This window comes from Ursus americanus, chromosome 24, assembly GCF_024610735.1.
Source record: "Ursus americanus isolate L20-20 chromosome 24, mUrsAme1.1.p, whole genome shotgun sequence".
Classification (NCBI taxonomy): domain Eukaryota; kingdom Metazoa; phylum Chordata; class Mammalia; order Carnivora; family Ursidae; genus Ursus; species Ursus americanus.
This window is the reverse complement of record NC_142150.1, coordinates 43,216,640-43,244,178: the sequence shown is the minus strand read 5'-3', so window position 1 is coordinate 43,244,178 and position 27,539 is coordinate 43,216,640. Positions and strand designations below refer to the sequence as shown.

The 27,539-nt window shown below is 56.6% G+C and overlaps 1 protein-coding gene across 1 annotated transcript; it reads right to left on the bottom strand.

Annotated features, from left to right (window-relative positions):
• Window positions 1-742: 742 nt before the first annotated feature.
• On the bottom strand, window positions 743-27,522 carry IGHMBP2 (immunoglobulin mu DNA binding protein 2). The gene is made up of 15 exons (XM_045775651.2): window positions 27,377-27,522; window positions 25,176-25,345; window positions 21,964-22,147; window positions 21,637-21,734; window positions 19,029-19,192; window positions 17,649-17,849; window positions 15,820-15,967; window positions 12,782-12,956; window positions 10,299-10,481; window positions 9,858-9,976; window positions 9,261-9,355; window positions 8,361-8,484; window positions 6,651-7,535; window positions 4,318-4,490; window positions 743-1,829 (listed from the first exon to the last, which is right to left on the bottom strand). Exons 1-15 carry the CDS (start codon window positions 27,460-27,462, stop codon window positions 1,638-1,640), a joined length of 2,997 nt encoding a protein of 998 aa, XP_045631607.2. The 5' UTR covers window positions 27,463-27,522; the 3' UTR covers window positions 743-1,637.
• Window positions 27,523-27,539: the final 17 nt, after the last annotated feature.

The window sequence follows — 27,539 nt, the reverse complement described above, 5'->3', positions numbered from 1 at the left end:
TTTTATTTATTTGTCTGAGACAGAGAAGGAGAGAGAAAACACAAGCAGGGGGAGCGGCAGGCAGAGGGAGAAGCAGGCTCCCCCACTGAGCTGGGAGCCGATGCAGGACTCGATCCCAGGAGACCGGGATCATGACCTGAGCTGAAGGCAGACACCTAACTGAGCGACCCAGGTGTCCCAGGACAACACAGACACCTTGATTGCCTGGTCAGGGAGGCTGAGATCATAGGGACACAAATAGCATTTAGGGTCAGCAGGTGCAAGGTCTGCGTGAGGGGGTCTGAGGGGGATGGAGGACGTTACAAGCCGACGGAGAGTGGGTGGTCAGACCCTGGGCCACGGATGTGAGGCAGAGGCAGATCGGAGGCCCCAGGGAGGCCTCTGTCTCTGCCACCGGCCTCTTTCTTCCCTGGGGCGGCAGCCCCTCTCCCACGATCTCCCCACAGAGGCTGGCCTGGTTTGTATCAGTTTACAACTCCAGCCTTCCTGGCTTCAAACTTCTGTTCTAACTGGTAGAAAAGCCAAGGATTTTTTCGTCCCCTTTGTCATCTGTGAATGGGGACAAGGCCCCCACAGGGCCCCTGCACACCCACCTCCTTGCTCTGAGTGTTGCCAGCGCCTTCCAGACGCCGAGCACTTGGAGCAAACGTGGGTTCGCCCTGAGCTCCAGGCCACTCCGGGAAAGGGACAGGGAGCAAAAAGGGGAAGGCGCGTTCACCGCAGACACATAACAAACACAGCGGGCGGTGTGCATAGATCTTTATTTTACTCTTAAATAAATTTATATGCCATTTAAACAAATAAAGCTCTGAAACTAAAATATGACATCCGTCTGAGGTTCTCCTCAGTAGAGCAGCTGGCAGAGAGGGCCCTGGCTTTGTCAGCAGTGCCGCCCTCTGGGACAGCTCTTTCCCACGACCGTCACCCGCGAAGGGCTTGCTCGGGCCACACGCCTCAGGGGAACCTCCAGACCTCGCAGGAGCAGGAGCAGCCTGAGCTGTGTCTGCCGCCCTGCACGACCAGGACGGGTCACCACAGCCGGCAGGGAACAGGACACAGATGGAAACTGGCCTCATGAAGTCACAGCTGCGCGGGGACGCACAGGAGAGGCGCCTGGCATTCTCAGACACACGAGCTGACTTTTCAAGTGCTCTCCTTTCTTCTGGGGGCCTGAAAGCTGGCTGGCCCCCCACAGTGGGAATTTCCTTATACGAAGCTTGAGAGGGCATCGGGCTGGGGCAGAGGGACACCATTTGAGGGGACCCTCATGGCAACACCCCAAGATTCAGATGGTGGGATTTCCGTTCTGACTGGAAGGAAGGAAGAGACCAGGAAATGGTCCAGGGCAGAAGGGGGACAGGGCACGCCCGGACCGACCCACACCAAGCCGAGAGAGAGGGCCATGTGGCAATGACCGCATGCTCCAGGCACCCTCCTCCGAGAGCGGTCAAGTTGGAAGAGCTCATCTCCAGGGTCCAAAACCCCACCCTTCGCCCATAGACACGGTGCCCCACCTGGCTCTGGGACAGGCAGGTGGGTCAGGTTGCACAGCTACAAAAAAGCAGAAAGCAGCCCTGCTCGCCCTCAGGGTTTTTTCCAGACAGAAGCTCTGGAGCTGTGTGTGAAGAGCTGGCCCATCACTTCTCCTTCCGTTTACTCTTCCTCTGGCTCGTCAGCTCATCCAGCTTCTTATCCAGCCTCCTCTGGAGCTGGGCCCTCTTGGCCGGGTCCAGGGACCTGTCCTTGGTCCCACTGCCGGCATAGAGGACTCCTTCCCGGCTGATCCTCTGCCGGGCGTGGGCACGAGCCCTCTCCCCACAGCCATGGATCTGCGGGGACACAGCCGTCAGTGTGGAGCCCAACAGGGACAGAGGCCCTGCAGTGCCGCCCACCGCAGAGCTCGGGGACCATGAGGCCCCAGCACGAGGTCTTGGAGGGGCTCCCTACTCTTCCTGCAGCCAGACGCCTCAGCAGCAGGCTGCCGGGGTGGGGGGCGGCGCGCAAGGGAACACCCACACCCTACCTGCCAGCCCTGCCCTCAGCTCGGCCCGAACCGTCCTCTGAGCACATGCTGGCGCACGGCCGGATCCCCACGACCTCCCTGGGCGGGGGGGGGGGGGGGGGGGACGCGCACACACACGCGGCCCCCGGCAGAACGTGAACACGCTCCCCTTCCGTGAGCACGCAGCTGAAGGGCAACCACCGTCCCCTCTGGGCAGAAAGCTGCGCTCTTTAATCTGCACCCAGTGCTAGGCCTGTTGAGGGAGCTCTGAAACGTGCCTGAGCTGACGAAGTGTCCCCGTGTTCCCAGGAAACTCACATAACTCCTTCTGTTTTTGAAACAAAAGGAAGAAAAACGAAAGGAAACCCTCCGAGCACTTCTCAGCGGCAGGCGCTACAGCCAGTGTGCGCCTCACGGGTTCCTTCTAGAAAGTCTGTGCTTCCCTGCTGCGCTGACCAACAGTGTTCCCTTGGGAACTGCCATGTGGGACCCAGTTTGGACCTCGCTCGTCGCGCCCCCAGCCCTGTGTGCAGCTCACCGAGACCCCTGCGGGGGGCCTGCCACCCACGCAGTGCCTGCCCCCCTCCCTCCCTCCCTCACTGCCCCTCCCTCACCTCACTGTCCTCACCCCTGCCCCTTCCCCTTCTGGGTGGCCCTAGGCCCACGGGCTGCCCACCACGACTCTCCCAGAGACAGCCGTGTGGCGCCATCCCCTCCACGTGGCCCAGGACCCCACACCCAGTGTCCCCCGCTCTTCGCCACCCCTGGGCCAGAGGGTGAGGGCTGAGGCACACTGCCCACTGCATGTGTGGGGAGAGCGGCTCAGGGCAGAGGCAGAGTTCACTTGCCCACGTCACAAGGGGAGCGGGTGACAGAGCTGCTGTTTGCGGCCCAGTCCCTGCCACCCAGCCCTGTGCCATTTCTGCACAACGCCCCCCTCCCCCCGAGAACATCTCAGAGCAGGGGGACCTGTCAGACGGGACACGGCGCTGGTGGCCCCCACGACACTTCCACCAGCTGCATGGGGAACGTGTGCTCTTGGGGGCCAGGAGCTGCTCCTGCAGTGGGAGCTGCCTGGGGGCTGGCCCCAACCACACAGGCTGTGCCAGTAACCCAAGCTGGTCACTCAAACCTTGCACTTAACGATTTCTAAACGTTCTAGATAAACGGCTTTCTAAAACACCACATGGTTTGTCAACAGGCAGGAATACAGACCGTGCACACACGCATGTGTGTGAGGAAGGGAAAGCGTGTGCATGCACGTGAGTGAAGGGGGAGGGGGAGGGAGAGGAGCCCCTGCCCGGGAGGAGGACTTCTTTAGGTTCGGAGGTAGCGGAGCTCCCTGTGGGCAAGCAGCTGCACTCCCTGGCCCAGGGTGGGACACCACCAGGACCCCCATGCAGCTCGTCCAGGATGGTGACACCCCAGGTGCCACAGGCCCTCCGCCACACCTGCCACTTCCCATGGGCCCAAACCAGAAACCCAAGGGCCCCTCTGGGTCCTCCTTCCCCTTCCCATCATGACCCACAACCCGTTCAGGGTCCACGCCCACCCCTCTGCGTTCTCCACAACCTCCCAGCCTTGCCCTGAGCCTTCCCTGTGCTGCAGCTAGGGTTCTGGCATCATGGCGGTGCTGAACCCCCCAGTGCTCCCTCCAGTCTCCGGAACCAGGGCTCAACTGCTCGGGGTCAGGCTTCTCAGCCTCCATTCCATCACCCTGCTTCCCGCTCTGCTCCCAGCTGCACAAAGGCACCCCCTCCCTGGGGCCTTCACACATGCCCTCCCCAGCCCTGCTCCCCACCTTTCACCTGCACTCTGGCAGCCCCCACCTCTGCTGCCCGCTTGGCACCGGGTCCTCCCTCCACACGGTCAGCACGTGGTAACGGCTGTGGCCTCACACCCGGGCCCCCATAGGTCCCCGCCCCCCAGGGCAGAGGAAGCCTGCTCCGGCCCCCGCTCCCCACACCTGGCAGAGCGTCCCATCCAAACGAGCTCAAGAAACGAATGAAAAAGACGCCGGGCAGCCAGCCCGTCTCAGACCGGGGGCCTCCCACCTCCCACCTCCCCATGCTAACCCACGGATGGACCCCAAAGACACTGGAACAAAATCCTCTCTGCCCAGAATTCCTACCAACGTGGCTGCAACTCGGCAAGTGTGCCGTTTTACCCCCCCACACCCCGATGCATCCAGAACGGAGCACGGGCCCATGTCCGTTCAGAAATGCCTAGTGCTCACGCCCAGCTACCATTTGCGCGTGGAGCACGTCTGCCCAGAGCCCCGGAGACACAGCCCGCCCCCTCCCTGCCGGCTGTACCTCGGGCAGGTGGTGGCTGAGGCAGAAGCGGAGGCCGCAGTGCAGACAGAGCTGGCCCAGAGTCACGACGCTGGCCGTGCACTTCGCGAGGCCACAGCTGTTATCAGCCTTGATGGCGGCCGCGACCAGGGCATCGAAGTCCTCCTCGCTGGGCAAATCTACGGCCGCGTGTCCTAGGGGAAGAAAAGGGTCACTCAAACAGGGAAGAACGTGGATGTCAGACCCACGGCTGCCCCCTTTCGGGTCACAGTGAACAGGCAAATGACCCTCAGTCAAGCTTGGTGTCCATCCAGCCAAGAGCAGCCCTCCCTCAGTGAGCTAATAACCGGTCCCTGCCACGACATGTGGGCAGCACACAGACTTCCTGGAAGGGGCTGGCAGTGCATGGAAACTGGCCCTGAAAAGTCCATCCTCTTTAATCAAGAAAACATTTAAACACAAGGACGTTCCGCACAACGCTAACCGTACCAGGGAAACTACAGCGTGTTCAGACAACCCACAGCGTATCCGCAGCTCACAATGTTAGGAGACCTCAGCGTTCCTGACCAGGTACGTAGAAATCTTTTGAAGTTATCAGAAAACGCTCACGAGTGGAAAAGAAACAAAAGATCACGTATGACTGTAGTTCTGTGGAACACACACGTACTCCACACACACGTGCACAGACACAGACACGCAGGTAACACGAGGAAGGTATCCGCCAGGCGGCTGTCACTGATGACCTGGGGCACGGGCACAGACAAGATGCTCCGGCATGCCATTTCCCTGAGTTAACTCTTCAGACTCGGCATGCCGCAGCACCACACACCCGCGTCGGGATGGCCGGCCGTGGACTGCACGTGCCTCAGGGGGCCGCAGCCGCATCAGTCCTTCTGTGCAGGTTCGACTCTGCCACGGTCCCCTGCAAATGGGGGGGTGTCCCCAGCCCGCCCCCCACCCCGACGGGCTGCGGAGCTGCCAGGCTCTCCCGCACTCACTCGTGCCAGCCGGCTGGGCCCCCAAGGGCAGGGGAGGGACAGACGTGCTGAGGCCCAGGAGCAGCAGCAGGAGGCTTGGAGAAGGCCTCACAAGGTGCTCGCCCGTGTCTTCAGGAAACAGACAAGACGCAGGGACCAGGCGCACAGTGTTCAGGCTCCCACCCAGAAATGGGATCTCACAGAGTCCTGACCGCTTATCCCACAGGACCAAGCGCCTGGCGTTCCCCCAACCCTCCCGAGTGGCAGGCAGCCCTTGATGAGTTCAGCAGCACCCTTCCCTGAGGGCCCTCCAGCCACGGCCCCAGGGGCCTGCTCACACTGGCCTGTTTCTCAGCTGCGGGGACCTTGGCAGAGTCTGGGGACAACGGCACAGGTTATACTCGGAGCCTGAGTGGCAAGATGAACTCTGAAGGTAGCTGCTTGAAAACACACTTCAAAACTAGGCGGTGCTACCATCCCCTAAATGGGGTGAAGTCTCCCCAGGATACTCTGTCAAGTGAGCACACCCTTCTCCTCCCAGAAGGCAGGCCAGGTCCTCCCGTCACAGTGTCCTGGGACTAACCATCTTCTCAATGGGGTTTAGAAAGGCATTTAACACTTCTTTCCTTTGCCAGAACGTCTGATCCTGGAGAGCAGGGCTGATCTTACTCCCCAGAACGAAGCTGGGCACGTAGGAGCCACTCGCTGAATCCCACAGAACCACTCAGCTACAGCCTCAGGCCTGGAGGCTGCTTTCAAAGACCGGGAGTCATGCGTGTGCAGCTTTGCTCACAGGAACTTAATGAAAAACAGAGGACGTGAATGGCTTCGTGGTCTCGCTGAGAGACCAACCACGGCTGGAATAAAAGATTACCCAGAGGCCTGCACAAAACCCAGGTCTTCAAGCTCAGTGCCCACGGATACTTAGTCACAGTGCAGGACGGGGGGAAGAGCAGAGAGATGCACGGGGCACGCCAGCGCACGGCCGCCGCAGCGCAGGCTGGGAGCCGGCAGGCCAGCGGGTGCGCGAGCCCGCTCGGGTCCCAGTGGAACAAGGCCGTCGCCCAGCACGGAGCTCTGCAATTGCCCGAGGGCTCCTGTCCACTGTCCTCGTCTCCTCCTGCAGTAAGTGCACCCGAGGGCCTGCTACCTGCCAGGCCTTGCCTGAGGATCTGGGAACGCGAAGGTCACCAATCACTGCCCTCAGGGAGCTCACACCAAACCAGTTGAATGTAAGGTGCAAGACGCAGTATCAGGGCCGTAGCACCGAGAGGAAGTCCTAAGCCCTTCTGAGGGTGACAGGCGGGCCTCAAGTGGGGCAAACACCCCAGTTAAGGGGACGCCAAGCCTGTATTCCTATTAGGTGAACCCACTTACCTTTCGCTTCTTTCTTTTTCTTCTTCTCTGGTAACGTGCGCAGCCCGGAGCGCGAGGCCTGCTGCCCCTCCTTGGCTGGCCCCTCCTTGGCTGGCCGCTCCTGCCTGCTCTTCTCTCTCTGCAGCCTTTCCAGGTGCAGGGCCTTCAGATTCAGGGGGTCCTGGCTGCTTGGCTCCCCAAGAGGAGGATCGGTCTGTGTGGGGCCAGGGGCCCTGGGACCGACAGGGGTTTGGCTGCCGGCCCCTGCTGGTGGCGGTGGGGCCGGTGGGGCGGGCGGGGCTCTCTTGCTCACGGTGATGAACCTCTTCTTCCCTTCCCCGGTGCTGTCGTGCCTCAGCCCATGCTCTTCGGCTATCTGGTGGATCCACATCCTGTCGTGGGAGTTCAGGGAAGCAGGAAACTCCAACTGAGTTTTCTCACTCGCCACAAACTCAGCAATCTTGGCCCTGAAGCGCTCTGCACGGTCTCTGCTCCCTGCTCCCTCTGGGCTGCCTCCGTTGAGGGTGGGCTGAGAAGGGACCTCAGGGCCCGAGGGCTTCCCACCCGGCCTCTTCTGCTCCAGCCCGGCAGCTGCTCTGGCCCCCTGGGCCCCCTCCTGCGGCCGGCCTCCGGGAGGCTTCCTGGCCAGCGCCGCAGAGCCGTGGGGCTTTGCACCAGTTTGGCCGTGGCCCTGGGAACTCTCATGGGAGTAGTTTTCAGGGATGATGTCATCAAGATACTCAAAGGCTGTGCGTACTTCCCCGTGCTCTGTGAAGTGATCTACCAGGGTCTTCAAAAAGGCATGGTTGTTAACAGTGCGAGAATCACACACGACCGCCACATGGCGCCGAGCGCGGGTGACAGCAACGTTGATCCGCCGGTCCTCGGCAAGGAAGCCCACTTCACCTAGAAACGAGCCGGGGTAAGTGAGACCCAAGACTAAGAAACGGGAAATGGACTCTTGCCCCCGAGCAGTAATGATCACCAAGGGAATCACCCAACACCCCTCCTTCACCGACCAGCAGCCCACCCCACACAGCCGCCTGCGCAGACGTCCTGCTGCCCACGCATGGCTTCCCAAGTCTGGCTCCACTGCACATGGTCCAGACGTGGCAGCTACCAAACCACAGCTCATCTCCAAGTACGACCTCCTCCCTCAGCCCAGCCCAGAGAGTGACTGCAGCCGGCAGCGGGGAAAGCGCGAGGGACGCTCCAGTACCTTGGCTGCCCCCGCCACCCCACTCTCTCATCTGTCCTCAGCCTTCCACTGAAAGTGCCTTACAAAGCCCAGACAGGCCATTTCTGGGTAAAACACCAAATGGAATAGCCAAACCGTAGCAGCATAAAAGCCGGGCCCTGAGGCTAACTGCACCTTGATGCCAAAAACCAAGCTCTGTGCTTCAGGGGCCTCCCCGTCCCGGGCAGGGCATCCAGGCGGTCCCCCAGAGCACCCGCACGCCCGTGCTGCTCAGCTCACGCTCCGTTCCCTCTGTCGGGAGCACCAGCCCCCACCCCCGCAGCCCCCTGGGACCACTCCCGCCCCATGCGGCACTGGCCCCGGGTGGGCTCCGGTCAGGGCCCCACTGCCCCCCACTCCCTGCCCGCTCTCTCACCTGCCTCTCGCCCAGCGGCCAGCTCACAGAGGCCACACTCTCACCGCCCCGCAGAGCCCCTAGCAGAAACCCAGTCGGCCCTCTGCTGCCCCAGAGGACTCTGCTGAGCCCGACGTACCTTTCCTATTGGATCTGACGAAGGACAGGACCACAGCCTCCTTCTCTCGGCCTTGGAAGCCATCGACTGACTTAATTTCAAGCTCGGGGTGCCTGTGGGCAAGGCTCTGCCTGAGCAGGTCCACCTGGAACACCAAGTAAGGCCACGTCCTCAGCTCAGCTCAGGCCAGGGTGGCCCCGACACTCTGCCCTTAGACTCAGCAGAGGGCCTCATGCTGTTCTGAGCCACCCGTGAACACACGAAGCAGCATGTGAGCAGGTCAGACGTGGCCCCACACCCCAGCACTGACATTGTGTCATTTCTTTCGGCTCGTGACAGCCACCTCCCTCAGACGTCCCTTTGGGTGATGGCTGTGAACCAGGATGGGGTGGCAACGATCTCACGATATTCTGCCGCAGCTGCGTTTTCCCACCAAGAAAGACAAGCTTTACTGATAAGCACAGAGGCACCGAGAGAGAAAGCATGAGAGACCCCAAAAAGAAAGGAGCAGGCGATGGTTGTTCCCGCTGACCCAGAAATGGGCAAGGACCCCGCTCCGGCTACGGCAACCAGCTCAGGGATGGGGACCTGAGCCAGACTTGTCAGATTCAAAGCTGAGAGCCTGTGGGAGATGCCGTGAAGAGACAAGTGGTCCCCAGGGCTGCCCTGTAAGGATGGCGCCAGCCCACGGCAGACAGGGCCACCTGAGCCGGTGACCAGAAAACGAAGCCAACCAGGGAAGCAGGAGCATGGCAGAGCAAGTACAAGGGACAGACGGACAGAGATGCTGAATCATGTGTGATCCAGTCATCAGGTGGTCGATTCCACCTGGACTTTACGGTCACAGAGACACTAAGTGACCTCTGTCTTTCAGGCACCTGGGGGGTGACTGCGCCCCACCAACAAAGTGGCCCCCCGCACCTGGAGGTTGTACGGTGTGATGACGGCGATGTCACTCGCTTGGACACCAGCATCCACCAGGGCCTGGATGTGCAGACTGACGAGGCGCACTTCACCTGGAGGGCAGCAAGCAGGCTGTCGGTCCAGGTCACCCCACACGGACCCCCATCATTCGTGCTAGTTTCTTCAGCCCTTCACCCAATTCGACAACCGGATCTTACACTGTGCCTGGGGTAATGCCCTGAGCCGCAGGATTATAGATCTAGCCAATGAAGATGCAGGCCACGTAGCTGAGCCTCAGTTTACCCCGTAGCACTGAGTGTGCAACCTGCAGGCTGGTATCATGGGTGAGCAAGGATCTCGCCCAAGGCTGAGCAGGCAGAGCTCAGCCACTTTGTGCTCCCAGCCCTACTCCTGCCCCCAAACCAGTGCTGCCCACCGAGAAGGGTGCCACGAGTGCTCCTGTCTGGCTCCCCAGCTCACCGGGGACAAGCTCCGAGCACCACCCCCCCCCACTCAGCCCCTCTGAGGTCGGCAACTACAGGCACTCTGGTTTCTACAAAGAGAAGCCTGGGGTCTGTGTAAGCCAGGAAGCTGGCCCTGTCTGAGCAAGCTCACCAGGGTTCCCCTTAGACTGGTCGTCCTCCTCTTCAAGTTCAAACAGCCCGCAGCCAGCCGTGTCCACGAGCAGCAGGGGGATGCCCGTCTCCTCCGTCGCAGCCACTCCTGGGAGGTCCCTGCACACAGGGGGAGACTGAATGCGTGAGGCCAGGGCAATAAAGCAGAGCTGAGGTCCTAACAACAGAACTCCGATCTCCCTTCACTCCCTCGTGCACGGGCTCTTCCCACGGGAGAACGGGGCTGCTCCACAGGGAATACGAGGGGCGTGGAGAACATCAGAGACTAAGCACCCCGCTCCAGCTCTCCAGGGCAAGGCCCCTCTCCCCTCCTGAAAACCAGCCTCAGAGGTGACTTTGACTCTAAAATCTCTACTGAACGAGGTCCGGGGGACCCAGGGGACTCAGGGCAGGCCAGGTGGGGCAGAACCAAGTCACTCACCGCAGGAGGTGCCCAGCCACGGAAGGGTGGGCTGTGAGCTGCCCGTGGTACAGGGCGTCCGAGGCCCACTGCATGATGGCCCGGTGCATGCGGTACTGCACCGTCAGCGTCCGCACCACCCGCACGCCGTGCTCCTCCGCCAGGCGCTCCATCAGGCTCAGCGACAGCCCCGCCAGGGCAGCCCTGCGCCAAGACAGCAACCGGGAAGGGGAGCCTGAGTCCCCGAGTCCAGCCTGAAACCAGGGGCCAGGGAGGAAAGCAGTGCTCAAGCCTCAGAATCAACCCCCCCACCCAAGTTCTGACCTAAAATTAAGGGTGTGGTCACCCCAGAGATGCCCATGTCCTCATTCTGGAACCTGCGAACAAGGGACCTGACGTGTGTGTGAAGTTAAGCTAGGCCCAAAGCAATCAAGGGGTCCTTCTAAGAGGGAGGCAGGAGGGTCAGGGTCAGGGAAGAAGACATGACCAGACGGAGAGCTGAAGATGCTGCCTGCTGGCTTTGCAGATGGAGGAGGCGCCCAAGCAAAGGAGTGAGGCACCTCCAGAAGCTGGAAAAGGTTAAGAAACGAACCCTCCTCTGGAGCTTCCTTGCCAACACCTTGACTTTACCCAGGGAGACAGAGTTTGGACTCCTGACGTCCAGAACCGCAGACCATAAATGCTGGAGTTGGTGATGGTTTGTTACAGAAGCAATAGCAAACCACTACAGGTAAACGGTTTAAAACTGCAACATACTTCAGCCACGAGTAATCGCTCAGCTCACAACGGCAGCTCGTGTTTGCTCGGCCCTTCCCGTGACCTACTCTTCACACTTCACCCCATTAACTCACTGGAGCCTCCCAGAACCTTAGGACCTAGTGAGGGTCATGCTTCCCACTTCCCCTGGAGGAGAGTGAGACACAGAGAGGCTGAGTGACCAGCCCAAGGCCACCCAGCCGGTAAGCTGCAGAGCCACAAGCACTCCTTCACCATGGAGACACACCGTCTCCCGTGATACTAAAACCGAGGGGAAGTTCCTAGTCGTAAGCTTGTAAGACCCCACGGTCAACCTCTTCCAGTACGGACACCTACTGAAAACAACTCATGCCAGTGATATAGGCGAAGCGGCCGCTAGGCCCAACTGCACGTGGAGAACTAGCCGGCACGCATCCCCCCAACAGGGGAGGGGGCGTCCCTGCTCTGAGGCACAGCTCTCCACACAAAGGTCTGTGGAGGACAAAGCCCTCTTTCAAGGTCCCCTGGGACCCCGGAACAAGTCGCTGAATAGCGCCCAGGGAGCCCCTGCCCCGGAGGCTCCACGCCGACTCCCACCCTGGGGGCGGTTCTGTCAGGACAAACTTCCCAAACACAGCCCCCCATTTCCACCTGCACTGCACCCGCTCTGAGGAACCAGGTTGGGTGCTCTCCTTCTCTGAGGGATCCTGAACAAAGGCCCCTCCGCCTGGGGGCCCCACTCCCCTCTGGCAGGGTTCCACCCAACACATGCTAGGGAGTCTCCACTTCTGGCCCTCAGAGAACAACAAGGGAGCATTCCGAGGTCCACTGCAGCTTGTCCATACTCACGGCAAAAGGGAGGACCGTCTCAGGTGGCAGCGGGACAAGAATACAGCCACCTGCACAGGAAGGAGTTCCTGCCTCAGGGATGGCAGGCGGCCCCAGGCGCACAGACACAAGGCCAGCCCTGGCCCCGGCCCCACGTGACTAACATCCTAGTTGGGATGACCAGGGAAACGACAGACCGACACGCACCACTGTGAGGGACCGATGAGCGCTCAGAGACACTGAGAAGCTGTGACAAGGGATGTGCTGAGACAGGGTGGTCACGGGGGCGGCCCATAGAGGAGGCCCACCTGAGAGAGTACTGAATGGAGGAGGGCAAGGCCACCCCGTGTCCAGGAAGGAGCCATCCAGACAGGGACGGCAGAGGACGCCAGTGTGGCCAGAGCAGCGGGTGAGGGGAGCAGCGGGAACAAGGTGAGGAGGGGGCTGGGGGCGGCTAGCTCGCTCACACCACTAGGGACCGCCGCGGCATCTGTGGCACACAGGGTCGGCGCCTACAGAGTCGCCCCTGCGGCCTAGGTCACAGAATGTGCCTCCAGGTCAGGACTCAAAGACTCCACGCCAGGCCAGGAGCTGATCGACCCAGAGGCCAGTCGGCCCGCCCACAGCAGCAACAATGTCTCAGATCCCACCCGGCGGAAAGGGGCACATCGATCTGCTGGCCTCGCCAAGGAAACTCCATTCAACCGCCCGGACTGGGCACGGAGCCAGGTGCTGAGACTACAGAGACGCACGTGGCGGCTACGACCCCTGAGCTCGAGTGCGAGGCCTGACACACCTGACACCTGAACCAGTGTGTGCAAAAAAACAGGCAGGAAATGTGCAAGGAGGGCACGTCGGGGCTTCTCAGCCGCCATGCCCCAGGTCGGACCGCAGGGTTGGTGGGTGAGGGCAGAGAAGCACACTGCAGGCAAGGCTCTTACTTGTGAGAGACCGTGGTGGGGGGCAGCTGCTTGTGATCTCCAGCCAGGATGCACTTCCTGGCCTTCAGCAGGGGGATCCAGCAGCTGGCTTCCAGGGCCTGGGCGCACTCGTCGATGACCGCCACGTCGAAGTGGCTGTCGGGCAGCAGCTTCAGAGGGCCGTCAGAAGAAGCACCTGGTGAAAGCGGAACCGTAAGCTTTTACCGAAGGTGCTGGCTGCGTCCCAGCAACTGCGACCTCAGCGAAAGAGACCCCAACAGGCCGGTCGTTGAGAATCCAGTCTGGCGTTAAGACTGTGTAAGAAGTGGGGCGCCTGGGTGGCGCAGTCATTAAGCATCTGCCTTCGGCTCAGGGCGTGATCCCAGCGTTCTGGGATCGAGCCCCACATCAGGCTTCTCTGCTAGGAGCCTGCTTCTTCCTCTCCCACCACCCCCCCACCGCTTGTGTTCCCTCTCTCGCTGGCTGACTATCAAATAAATAAATAAAATCTTAAAAAAAAAAAAAAAAAGACTGTGTAAGAAGTGTGCATCTGGGGGGGGGCGCCTGGGTGGCGCAGTCGTTAAGCGTCTGCCTTTGGCTCAGGGCATGATCCCGGCGTTATGGGATCAAGCCCCCACATCAGGCTCCTCCGCTATGAGCCTGCTTCTTCCTCTCCCACTCCCCCTGCTTGTGTTCCCTCTCTCGCTGGCTGTCTATCTCTCTCTGTCAAATAAATAAATAAAATCTTAAAAAAAAAAAAAAAAAAGTGTGCATCTGGGAATAAACACTCAGGAAGAACATTAAGAACATTTGTTCCAGCCCACCTGTGTTTCAGTGTGGGGCAGTGTGCTCCGAGGCAGGGCCACCCCAACATTCCAAGCACCAGAATCAATCACCCCTTGGCGCTGGGACCAAGGCCTTGGAAGGGTGTCTGATTTCTAAATATTATTTCCATACCATTTTCTGAATCTAGAGCTTAATTAATTCCCCTCCAAGACGTTCTCTTGGACACACAGAACAATTAACCCAGCATCAGTCTGGGGCGGAGGGGAGGAGCCCCCGTGTACTTGACAACACAAAAACCACGGCCCCAGCCCCTCCTTGGAACAGTTGCGCCGTGGCAAGAGCTCACGTGTAAGCAAGACCCCGGCCCCACACAAGCCTCATAACCAGCAGTGGGCCCGGGCAGGCCACCCGCCCTGAGCCTGTTCCTCATCTACAAACGTGGGCACCACTTGAAACTCACAGGGCCATTACGATGACCGAACCCTAACATGCTACATACGTACTAACACAAAGTATGAAAGTGCCCGCCACAGGGAGCGAGGTTTTAACAAATGACTTTGAGACTCAGACTGTATCCTGATGAACCCCGAGGGATGGAGTTAGCAGGGATGGCTGGAGAGGATGCTGTAGGAGGCAGAACTTGGCCGGTTCAGAGTATGATGCGACTTCACAGTGCAAAGAGAAGCACATCCAGGAGACCCGTCCTAGCTCCCCACTCAACACGACGGAAGGACTTAAGAGGCCACAAGTTGACCCTGCCGAGTTGGGGGGAGGCTGCATTGTGATTTCCAGCAAGCACCACATTTGAAGATTTGGTCCGGTGGAGGACCTCCGGAAACCCTCTCCCTCCGCTAAAGCAACCAGAACACTGGTAGCATTGTCAGAATCAACTTTCTCAGAGCTCTAGAAATTAGCTAAAGGCTTGCAGCAACCCAGGGAGTGTTTGTTTTCAAAGATGTGGCTCTCAGGGCGCCTGGGTGGTTGAGTCAGTTAAGTGTCGGCCTTCGGCTCAGGTCATGATCTCAGGGTCCTGGGATCGAGCCCCGCATCAGGCTCTCCCCCCAGCATGGAGTCTGCTTCTCCCTGTCACTCTCAAATAAATAAAATCTTATTTAAAAAAAAAAAAAAAAAGATGTGGCTCAACCTGGGCCAGAACGGCGAGCTCTGCAGTGTTCCTAGGAAAGGCCCTGCCTGTGCCCCGGTTCTGTGGGAGCCTTGAAACCAACGGCTGGCAACCGTGGGGAAAACCTGCAGCAAGGAGGCTGAACTCGTGGGGAAAACCTGCAGCGAGGAGGCTGAACTCCCTTGAAGCCCCGTTCCCAGAGAAACGCCACGACTGGGGCTGTCTGCCAGCTCCCAGGAAGAACCCAGTCTCAGGACTGTCTCTATTTCCCCCAACTTGGAGCTCACCCGATGCAGATAGCCCTTTCCCCGGACGTTTGCCCAAAACCATCAGAGTCTCTGAGGCAGCTGGAGCAAGCAAGAGGTAACCAGAAAGCTTTCAAGGAAGAGTCGGGGAGCAAGATGTCCACGGGGGCTTAGGAAAGCTCCAGTCTGCCCCCGGAGACCCGGAGGGCCATACACACGTCGGGCTGTGTGCAGGCACGTACAAGATGCAAGGAGGCCCCAAGCACTCACAGCTGGCTCACCCCTGGCTGCCTACCAACAGGAGGTGAGGCCTAAGAGTTGTAAAAGGCACTCCCCAACACACACACAGAGCCCCTCGGCCAAGACCGGCAGACATGCTGCTTCTGGAGCAGGAGGACTCTGTGCAATCCTTCCTGCCCCCTAAGCTGGCAGGCTTCAGCAGCTGCACGGGACCACAATACAGGCCTTTCAGAATCAGCTCAGCAAAGTCACTGAACAAACAGGACAGTATCAGCAAGCTCCAGGGAGTGGGGAACACCTGATTTCAAGATCCCCGATCCAGGAATGAAAGCAGCGACATCGTTATAGACGCCACAGGCGTCTTCACAATAAAGGGATGATATGAACAACTTTAGACCTGTGCATTCAATCAGTTAGATTAAACGAACAAATTCCATGAAGACAGCAGCTTGCTCAAAAAGAGGAAACCCAAATATCCCTGTATCGGTATCAACGAAACAAACGGAGGCTGTCGCTGAAAACCTCCTCACAAGGAAAACTCACGAGTGGATCCTACCCACTGTTTGCAGACAGCTCTACACAGCTCCCCACCAAGAAGCTGCGGAAGGGAGAGCACCATCCGGCCCCTCCAGCGGCCACGGTGAGCGCGGACCCGCTCCCCTCACCTGTGTTTGTTGCCAGCACCACCGCAGCCGACGTGAGGCTCTCCAGCATCGCGGCCTCCTCCCTCTCCTTCAGCTCCTTCCTCAACAGCTTGATTTCACTCCAAACGCTACTCTTCTCTCTCTTATCCTGGGTCTGCCTGTTCTTCGCCTATGAAGGAAAACCAAGAGCACAAACATTTGCACACGACTCCGCACCTACTTCGCTCTTGTGCGCCTTTCGTGCTTGTTTATAACCAGCTGGTCCACTTCATGAAGTTTCTTGAAAAGCACTAAAATGTCCAAAACCTGTCTTGAAGGAACAACAGACACACACAGGTGAACAAGCGCCCGACAGCCCGTGTGGCCCCCAGCGTCACCCGAGTCCAGGCGCTCGACACACACGGCGTTCTGAACTGTTAACGCAGACGAAACCAGAAACTAGACGGCACCCCACCCTGAGCAGAGTCACCGCACCTGCTCTGGGAAGGAAGGAGCACCTGCCCTCCCAGGATCTGGGTTTTGGCTGCTTCTAGGTGAGAGGCTATGCTTCAGCCGTGACTCCACACTCGCCAAGAGAATAACAAATTTTCTTCAACCTATAAAACACTCACCTGAGCCTCCACTTTCTGCAATACTAAAAAAGACATCCTTCCTCACTGTGATTTCTGCTTTCGAGGGCGGAGTGTGGCAGGGTTCACTGGAAGGGTCTTCCTGCGCCTCCCTTACGGAGAAGACGACCCTGAAGAGCACTGAGTCAACAGGAACAAGAAATGACGTCACCCGCACCTGCGCTGGAGGCAACACTGTCTGTGCGCACTGCTACACCACGTCCACCCTCGAACGACACGCCTCATGCTATCCCCACCTCTGCTGGGCCCACACCGGCATCTGGAGTGCCACCCACGACTCCAAGCCCACGGGAAGGAGGACTCAGGGCCCCGGCCCTCTGGGGCCAGGACACGGAGGGGCACCACCGTGAGGCTGTGAGACCAGCTGACAGAGAACAAACGGAGTGTAAATCAGAGAACACCGGGCACCAAAGTACCCCACTGCAAGATAAAACACATCTCCAATTAACCTGTCACCCGCTGCCTCTCTTCCACAGGGAGAGTGTGAAATGGACCAAAAATTGGCGAGATGAATTTCTGAATTTTTATTTTCAGGCTGCTGGATTTTTTCTGCCAACAATTACCCAGCCAACAGGACCAGATCCAGGAGATGCATGAAGAAACATCCTCTTTAAGACGATCCCTAACCTACTCACAAAACTACATTGAAAACAGCTGAGTCCCTATTACATGCTGAGTATAAGTTTCTATCAAAAGTGGACAGTCCTTTATTTCTTAATAAAACTGGGGAAAACATTTTTTTTAACGGGCAGCCCTGACGTTTGAAATTCTTTTTTTTTTTTTAAAGTAGGCTCAACGACAACGTGCAGCCCAACGCAGGGCCTGAACTCCTGACCCTGAGATCAAAACCTGAGCTGAGATCAAGAGTTGGATGCTTATGGGGCGTCTGCCTTCAGCTCAGGGCGTGATCCCGGAGTCCTGGGATCGAGCCCCGCATCGGGCTCCTCCGCTCGGAGCCTGCTTCTTCCTCTCCCACTCCCCCTGCTTGTGTTCCCTCTCTCGCTGGCTGTCTCTGTCAAATAAATAAATAAAATCTTTAAAAAAAAAAAAAAAAAGAGTTGAACGCTTAACAAACTGAGCCACCTAGGTGCCCCCTGATGTTTGAAATTCTTATAACTGACGGAGACCAAAGAAAAGCGAGAGGAGCACAGACAGAAGTGACTCGAGGAAAGACTGCAGATCAGAAACCACGCAGAGCGCTCGCTGGTAGGAGGTACATACGAAGGCCTGATCGATGTCCTTTCTGATGTCTGCGACGATCTGGGCGTTGTCACTCCGCGCTAACACCGCGTCCAGGGAATGCTGCTGAATGGACTCCAGCAGGCGGGCAGGGTGCCCGAGGCGCAGGACCCTCTGCTTACACCGAGCCAGACGCTCTACCAGGTTGTCCACGGCAATGTTAGAGGGAGCACAGCACAGAACCTGGGGGAGCAAACCTCAAGTTCGGTGACTTCTTTAGTTAACCACTTAGGTTCACGCTAAAACAAAGAGAAAGTCTTGAAGGTAAAGAGAGGAGGGCAGTGTTCACAAGTGGTCACGTCAGAGTGCAAACTTGCAGCTGGCGGGAGGTGGGCGCGGCCTGCAGACCCTATAGGATCTGAACTCGGGTCTTAAGGACGCCTAGTCATCGAAGCACCAGAAATGTTAAATAATTTGCAACTAGGGGAAAAAGGACTCGAAGATTAAAGCGTGCCCTAAAATTATCAGGACTGAAGAATCCAGCTCACCACCAATGAAATCACTTTGTCACCTGACAAAGTGGAACCAGGGAAAATCTCTCAATCTTGCTCCTAAAACTATTTTCTGTAGTGATTTCAATCAGAAGAGAAAAACCCGAAGTTCCACTATCAGAAGCAGGTGACAGCTGGCAGACAGGCGGGGTGGAGAGCCCCCGCGCACACAAGCCTCAGAAACAGGAGGCCACAGCCATTCCTCCCCATGTCCCGAGGGCCTGCGTGGGAATAGGGGTGTGTTCTGTCTCACCGTTTACGCAAACAGAAGGCATCCAGTTAAACCCCAAATCAGACCTGCCTCCCGCTACTGAGTCATCACTTAAGTTTTCAAATGCCTATGCCAAGTCACTCGTTTGCAGCAAACTCTTGGACGGTTTCGTGACCAGGTGACAGATGCCCTTCAGTTCGCAGCAGCAGCAGCTCTGCCTGCAGAGGAGGCTCGGCTCAGAGCAAGGGCCCTGGAGAGCATATCTGCCAGAGTTCAGACCCTGGCCCCGCCCCCCACTGCTCACGACTGGGGCGCGGGACCTGAGCTGTGTCCTCTGGAAACAGGGGCACCAGCAGTCCCCAGCACCCAGGGTTTCTGTGAGGACTGCCTGAGTGAGTCATGGAGAGCGCTCAAAAAGATAACTGTTTGGTAAAAGAGTTCCAAACGCTCAGAACTGACTCGTGTTGATGCAGATGAGGGTAAAAGACCCTTACTCAGCCATTAAGAATCTAAATGAACAGTAACATATAACACTCCATGTCTCGGAACATCAGTCATCTGTGCACAGCACACAGGCAGGAGTGTTCCTGACCAGGCTAGGACCCAGCCGAGCACCTGCGAGCCCGGCACGGGGAGCTCATGCGTGTTGACAGGGCCCACCTTTAAGCCCTGCCTCACAGCCTGAAGAATGATCTCGACCACGGTGGTGGTCTTCCCGGTGCCAGGAGGCCCATGGATGATGGCCAGCTCTTTCTGGGACAGCGCGAAGGAGACCGCTTCCTTCTGGGAGGCATCCAGGGAAGCGTTACAGAACAGCGGTGGCTCTGCGGGAGAGGCGACAGTGTTAGGCTCCGGCTTGCCACCCCCGGCGCTTCCTCCTGGCAGACAGCGCTGACAGAAGGAAGAGCCGCCCACGGGGCTCCGGGACCTCCCCGGGAGCCAGGTGGCCAACACAAGCTCAATCTGCTTGGTCTTCCGACGCTCCTCCCAGGACAGGAAGTGGCAGACTATGGACCACAGGCCCAATGCAGCCCGCTGCCTGTTTTCCTGAGTCCAGTTTCCCTGGGACCCAGCCACGCCGCTCACTGACATGCTGTCTCTGACTACTACATCGGCCCACAAAGCCTAAAATATTTATAATCCATTCCTTTATTTAAAAAGTTTGCCAACCCACGCTCCAAAATAACAGACCTTTCTGAAGTAAATGTTCCTTGGAATCTATTTCTACTTGGGGCGCCTGGGTGGCTCAGTTGGTTAAGCATCCAACTACTGATTTCAGCCCAGATCATGATCTCAAGGTCATGAGATCAACAAGTCCTCTGCCAGGCCCCATGCTCAGCCGGGAGTCTGCTTAGGATTCTCTCTCCCCCTCTGCTCCTCCCCTCCACGTGCACTCACTCTCTCACTCTCTCAAAAAATAAAAATGGGGCGGCTGGGTGGCTTAGTCGTTAAGCGTCTGCCTTCGGCTCAGGGCGTGATCCCGGCGTTCTGGGATGGAGCCCTACATCAGGCTCCTCCGCTATGAGCCTGCTTCTTCCTCTCCCACTCCCCCTGCTTGTGTTCCCTCTCTCGCTGGCTGTCTCTCTCTGTCAAATAAATAAATAAAATCTTTAAAAAATAAATAAGTAAAATAAAAATAAAAATAAAATAAAAATGAAATAAAAATTAAAATAAGTTATTTATTTCTACCACGTTGCCCCTTTTTAAGTGACCATAAAATGACAAGAACAAATGACAAAAAGGAATAGAGAGCAAATTTCGGAATCATGTTTCTCCACTGAATTTTCCATGATGAAGACCCATATCTGCCTCCTGTGCTCTGTGCTCCGAGAGCAGCTACCGTGTGTCCAGCTCTGCAGGGCACCTGTCCGTGGAGACACCCAATCCGTGAGTGAGCAGAACTCTGGGCACAGCGCCCTGACCTGGGCCAGCCAGAGTGACACAGAGTTGAAAAGCAGCAGCAGACCACCCAACCCAAAGTCCCAGCGCACCCCGCTCTCCACACCGTGTCCCTTTTCCTTAGGTATCCGCCTAACCACAATGTACCATGCTCCCTAAAACACCGTAAATACATTTCTTTTTTTTTTTTTTATAAAGGTGGTGGAACATTGCCCTCACGCTTTTTTTTTTTTTTTTAAGATTTTATTTATTTATTCGACAGAGATAGAGACAGCCAGCAAGAGAGGGAACACAAGCAGGGGGAGTGGGAGAGGAAGAAGCAGGCTCATAGCGGAAGAGCCTGACGTGGGGCTCGATCCCGGATCGCCAGGATCACGCCCTGAGCCGAAGGCAGACACTTAACCGCTGTGCCACCCAGGCGCCCCCCGTAAATACATTTCTAATTCAGTTTCCACTGCATTAGTAGCCTCTCAATAAATATCTGGCAGACTAAAACACTGAAATGTGATTGCTTCCAGAACCTGGAGGTACCACCCAGCAGCCCTGGGTTTAAAGCCAACACAACACTGGGTGGTCAGCACAGGCACAACACCATGTGGGCATGGGATCAGCCCCGTCACCCCAGGTAGCTGGAGACACCAAAGGCTTCACTGAGGTTGTGCTGGGAAAGTGGCAAAGTCAGAATGTGGAGGATTGTCAAATCACGGCAGCCCCTTGAGGAGACAACATGCTCCTCTCAAAACTGGGGTTCTCCAAGACCACGGAGGGACAGGAGAAAGCACACAGACAAGGAAGGGGTGCGTGTGTGCACTGTATATGTGAAAGACACAGTTTTCTACGTGAAAAAGACCAGAATGCGCACAAATACTTGGGAGGCTAACTCCAGGCTAACTTCCTGAGTGCTCTGTTTCCCTTGCTAACACGATTCTTTACTTCCAAATATTCTACAACTAACACGTATTATATTACTCTTCTCATCAGAAATAAGCGATCTTCAATTTGAAGGATGCTGAGAAATAATCAAATGCATTTAGAATTGGGACTTTTCAAACACACACAAAAACACTATTAAGCACAGACAGTGCGCAGCCATCCTACCCCCACAGATCTGAGCTAGAACATCCTGACATCTTCGAAGACCGTAGATACATTTGAGAGACTATTGTAAAGTCAACAGAACGAGCTGCTTCCTTGCACTGAGTACATGAGAGTCCAGTCCACATGAGTCACTCAAAGAAATTTATAGAAGAGACGAAGAGAGATGCCTTCTAACTGTGTGTCCTCGAACTCTCACTCAAACACCCTAGCCCCTGCTGTTCTTGGTGTTTCCATAGTGACTTCGATCAGAAAAGAAAACAAAGGTTCTTACGTATCTCACTGGCAGGACTGGGGGCTGATCCACCAAAGAGGACCTCTATGAGCGAGGACGCAGGGCCAGAATGGTACTTCTTTAGGGTGATCAGAGCCCTACCAAGGGAGAAAACTAGAATTAGGATGTTGGTGAAAACCAGACCTTGATTCCCTCCCTAAGACCCTGCCCAGCGTGGCCACCTGCAGCCGCCGTCTCCCATGAGTGCCCCCAAGGACTCCACACTCAACACAACTGCTCTCTCTGCCCAGCAAGACAAGTGGTCCCGGTGAGTGAGTGGTGTTTGAGGAAAAAGAACGTGTGATTCCCAGTCACACACACCCTTACTTTTTCAGTCGCTTGTAAGTGACATCATTGGCCAGCTTTAACAGTCTGTAGGACTGCTCCCGGTCCAAGCTCAGCTGGAAGTCATGGGACTCATCAAAGGCCACCGTGACCGATCTCTGCGTGATCCGGGTCAGGATCCCCGTGGCCAGCTGACTCCCTTCGTCATACAGACCCACTATATCGCCTGTAGAAACAAAGACTTAAGTTACACAAACATTGAGCAGAGTTAAACCATGAACTATTTTATGTAATAAATTCCAGCATATTTCAAATAGCCTATCTCTACGGCTTTCTTCAGAAATGAAATCAGTAGTGGTACAAGTTTTTTAACCAACACGTAAATTAAATATGAAAATTGACTTGAAATCAATGAACTGTTTAAGACAAACACGCCAGTCAATAAAACACTCAGAGTGCCTACTCACTCTTTGCCAGGCACTACTCTAAGCACCGGTCTGATTAGAAACAAGACATCGATGTCTGCACCAAAGGTTTTAAGGAAAGATAAAGCCCAGGAGGGGATGGAGAGGGACCAGGGCATCATTTTAGAAACAGGATATGGCAAGGGCCCCTTGAGTGGTGACAGGTAAGTGGGATGAACCCTGAGCCAAGTGGGGGCCACAAGCATGTTTAGGGGAGAACATTCCAGGCAGAACGGGAACATCAGTAAAGGAGGGAGGTCATTTGCTGCCCACTCAGCATGATCTCCACACTTCCCATGGTAACTGTTGGGTGATTCACTCACCCGCCAGGTGACCCTGACACCAGGGAAGGAGCCCACAACCAATGCCTGAGCCAGTCACTGCGTCCCACATCCCTGGCCACAGTGACTGTTCAGGAATGAGCACGGGACCAAATGTGCCCCTGAGACAGAGTGAGACTCTTGCTTGGCACCTGGGAAGAGGTCCTCCGTCTGTCTAGCTGCACCAGAAACCTGAGGGCATGTTGGGGCGAGAACTGCTATCATGTGCCACCTGAGAAGGAAGCCAACCCAGAAGAGGGCAAAGCCAGGAAATGGAGAGAAGTTAAGTCCAACCGACTTCCCGTGAGCCCTGAAGCCAACCTTCTAGTATCTCAACCAATGCAATCCTTCTTGCCCAAGCAAGAAGCCAGTTTGGCTTGGTTTTTCTAAAAAAAAAAAAAAAAAGTTAAGATTTTTATTTATTTATTTGCCAGAGAGAGAGAGAACAAGCAGGGGCAGCGGCAGGCAGAGGGAGAAGAAGACTCCCCACTGAGCAGAGAGGCTGATGCAGGACTTGATCCCAGGACCCTGAGATCATGACCTGAGCCGAAGGCAGACTCTTAACCATCTGAGCCACCGAAGTGTCCCTGGCTTGGCTTTTCATCACCTGGAACAGAAGACAGTTCTAACCAAAACAGACTCCACTCGAGATAAAGCCAGAGCTACTCACATATTTATACCCCCTCTATTCCGTGTCAGAAAGTATATGCCACGGGTCAACCAGGCACCACACACGCTCTTAGCCTGGGCTGTTTTTCCTCCAGGCAATGAGTTTCATCTGCACCTTGAACCTTTTCTCTGGCTCCTTCCCCAACTTTATAGAGACAAACAGCAGACAGCAACATTGTCCCTGGGGCAGAGTCCAGTATGCCCACTGGAACCTCCCGACCAACGCCCTGCTTAGGGTCCCGTGTTCCCGAATGGACGTTTCTACGCTGAGCCTTAAAACTGCTCTTCAGAAGATGAAAAAGCAACAGCCCCACCTCAACCTGATCAACAGCCGCAGCGACACATCAGACTTTCAGCCAGATCCTTTCCACAGACATGCCTTCCTGACTTCCTGCCTACGAACCCTTCATCTCTGGGCTCCCAGTCCACAATGCTGGCTAACTGAATATACTACTGAATATATTTTTACTTTCGGTTTTCAGAGTTTACGACCCCCCCCCCAGACATCCGACCCTGACGGCGAAGCAGCAAAGTGCGGCTATAACGCCCCCAGCCCCCATCTAGAGGGCGGGCAGTGAAGCTCACTTAACAAGAACGTGTACGACCTGACGCCAACCAGCAGCCCCCCTTCCTCCCCTGTCTCCACATCCAGCCAGTATTCCAACAACTGTGAGCAAGAGTTAGGGAAATCAGAATAAGAAATCAAAAACCCGTCACCACCAAAACACGATGGGGACTTTTCTAGAGCAAGCACGGCACTGGCCGTGCCGCTCTATCCAGGTCTGAGGGTTACACCGGGTACCCCTGGGGCGTGGTTCAGCAGCTTCTCCCAGCTGCTCCCCCTCTCCAGGAGGGCTGGTGCGAGTGTACCCCGAGCATGCTGGCACGAGAAGCCGGGGGAAGACAGAACCATGCACACGGCACCACAGCGGTCCGAGACAAATACAATGACAGTCACGTGTAGTTTTACACTCTCTAGGAGCCGTAATAAAAAAATTTAAGGGGAGTGTGGCTGGCTCAGTCAGTTAAGTGTTTGCCTTCGGCTCAGCTCATGATCCCAGGGTCCTGGGGTGGGGCCACGTTGGGCTCCCTGCTCAGAGGGGAGCCTGCTTCTTTCTCTACCCTTCCCCCTGCTCATGCTCTGTCTGTCAAATAAATAAATAAAATCTTTAAAAAAATTTGTTTAAGAAACAAGTACATTGATTTTATTTTTTTATTTTTATTTTTTTTAAAGATTTTATTTATTTGACAGAGATAGAGACAGCCAGCGAGAGAGGGAGCACAAGCAGGGGGAGTGGGAGAGGAAGAAGCAGGCTCCCAGCGGAGGAGCCTGATGTGGGGCTCGATCCCATAACGCTGGGATCACGCCCTGAGCCGAAGGCAGACGCTTAACGACTGCGCCACCCAGGCGCCCCAGTAAATTGATTTTAATGACAACATATTTTAACCCCATACAGGACAGATACGATTTCAACACGTATCATATTTCCAAAACCATGACTCTGGAGAGAGTCTAAATTTTTCCGTACTCGAGCTTCTGTACTCGAGCACCGCACACACACAGCAATCAGTGCCCATGGTTCAAGCGCTCTGAACCACCTGCGGCTGCTGGCTGCCATTCCGGACACGCTGACCTACACTACCAAAAAGCCACATAAGTGGTGAACTTCTAATTAAGGGTTCTTCATCGCCATGCTTTATTCTCCAACCAGCCACGTGCACGCTGGTCTTCCCAAGAGTACAAGTCACAGCTTGGAGACCAGCGGTATGCAAGACACGCCTGTGTGGCAAATACACAGACCTGAAGTGAAGCTGTTGCTGGGAAGCACCGGGGCAGACGCACATCTCCTGGGCTCAAAGGTGACCAGCAGCCGCCCATACAGCCCAGTCCGCTGGCTGGACACCTGCAGCTTCAGCAAACACACGCCTCGGCTCTGCAGTTCTTTCGGAGAGATGCTTTCCTGCCAAGACCTAGAAGACACCCAACACCGAGAGTTCAATATTTACACTTTACTAGCTTTTACTTCCACCCACATGGGACAAATGCAGACAAAGATCTGTGCACAGGCACTAAATAAAACCCAAAGGGGCTCCACATCTGCTGGTCTCTTTACCTGCTCTACTTGCATTCTGCGTCCTGGTGCCCCCGCCTCCGCTGCCCACCATCTGTACCCACATGAATCCACTCGGCCTCTCATCCTTACCACAACTCTGGTTCAAGCCACACCTCTCTTCGTCTGGACCAGACACAGCCTCCTGCCTCCTAACTGCTTGACCTCGGGGGCTTGGCCTGCCCAGTCACAAGCAACAGCACCCATGCAATCCACCTAAAATACAAATCTATCCACTCCCCTTTGAACGTTAATAAAGGGAAACCTCACTAAAGTGGAGTGGGGAGGCCAGAAGGAGGAGTTGCAGCATCCCCGGTCAGTTACAGACCCTGCCGGGACAGGATCTTCAATCACACAACAGGGCAAAATGCACATCGCATACCCTACAAGAAATCCACCGCCCCGCAACGCAGCCAGTGAGCAACGGTCATCACCCTGAACTCCTGCCTTTCTGTAATGGACTTCCATGCAAAACCACCCCGTAAAATAAAGGTCCTCTCCTCCATTTGTCGCACGAGCTTAGAGTCTGCGCCACAGGTTCCTTGGCGGGAACTGCAATTCTCTGCCATTATGAATAAACCCATCTGGCTAGTAAATTAACTGGCTGTTTTATTTTTAAGGTTAACGCCCACCCCCATCCCCCAGCACTTAACCGCGCAGAGAGCCGACCTGTGCGCACGGAATACAACACAAGCTAGCCCACAAGGCCGCTGTCAATCTGAGCACTGCCTACCTCTCCGTGGGTGGTCGCTCTGCTCCGGGTACTGAGCTGAGCGCCTGACAGCAGACCATCTCGTGCTCACTGCAAACCCATGAGGTGGGAATAATCCCACATCACAGGCAAGGGAGCTAAGGCTCAGGGATGTAACCTGCAAAGTCCCACGGCCATACACGGAGCTGGGGTTCTACCCAGGTGGATATGACCGCAAAAGCTCTTAATCTTCGAATCAAAAGCCTCTCACACAAACCCATCCACGTCTGCAGTGCAGTCAGTTAGACTGCCTAGCCTCCACCTGTCACCTTGAGCAAGTCCCTGAACCGCTCGGTGTCACAGTCTCCTCTGGCACAACATCAGAAGAGCACTGAGGGTTAAAGGAACGATCATACAGAAAGAGCCTTTACAGCACTCCATTAAGTGTTCGCTGTTACTGTTTCAGCTAAATGAATATTCACGTTCAGAAGCAAGCAGGACTGTCTCTGGTGCCCATCTTCCCACACCTCATCCAGGAAGGCTCCTCCACCCACCTCTCCCGTTTTTTTGTGCGCTTGGCACCACCTGTCCCTGAAGCCAGCCTTAGCCTCGCCCTCCCCAGGAAGAACTGGTCTTCCACCATGCCTGCGAGGCCCTTTCTGAGTGCTCGCAAGCACAAGCACACACCCACACCCACACACCCACACAGAGGATGAGCACACCCAGCTGGAAGGCACCATTTACAAGGACCCAGGCCCACCCCCTTCCCAGATCCTCTGCCCGCCTCTCTGCCCCGACCCAGGCCCACCCCTGCCCAGGTCCCTTGCCCGGGCCCACCTCTCTGCCCAGGTCCCTTGCCCAGGCCCACCCTGCCCAGGCCCACCCCCGCCCCCGCCCAACTCCAGGCGGCAGCATCCTCGCGCCCTCCCACCGGCCCCGCACCGCAGGAGGGAAAGGGCTGAGGACGCGCTGAGGGCAGAGGCCGGACACAGCGCTGAAAGTTCGGGAGTCGGGGGCTCCAGGCCGAAAAGAAAAGGCTTCTTAAGGGCCCCAAATCGGCACGGACCGCCCGGGAGGCGACAGGGTCCCATCTCCAGCGGCGGCCGAGCCCACAAGCGCCGCGGGCGGGACTCGCGGGGCGGGAGGGCAAATCTCTGCCCGAGGCCGGCCGGGCTGGGGAACTGGCGACCGACCCAGTACCTGCGCTCCTCGACCTCCGCGTCTCTCTCGAGCTCCAGCAGGTCCAACTGCTTGGTCACGAAGCTCTCCACAGCCGCCGTGGCCATGGCCGCCGGCCGACCCGGGCGCTGGGCCGCTGAGGTCCAGCCGCAGCGCGAGGCGGAGTTTCCGGGCCGGACCCTAT

What these genes read in the sequence shown, in the direction of transcription:
- IGHMBP2 (XM_045775651.2), bottom strand. Translation starts at nt 27,462, where the DNA reads ATGGCCACGGCGGCTGTGGAGAGCTTCGTGACCAAGCAGTTGGACCTG. An exon ending in CCCACCACGGTCTCTCACAA is followed by an intron (nt 10,482 to 12,781) that starts GTAAGAGCCTTG and finishes GTCTTGGCGCAG; the next exon opens with GGCTGCCCTGGCGGGGCTGT. An exon ending in GAAAAAGAAAGAAGCGAAAG is followed by an intron (nt 4,491 to 6,650) that starts GTAAGTGGGTTC and finishes TTCTTCCCCTAG; the next exon opens with GACACGCGGCCGTAGATTTG.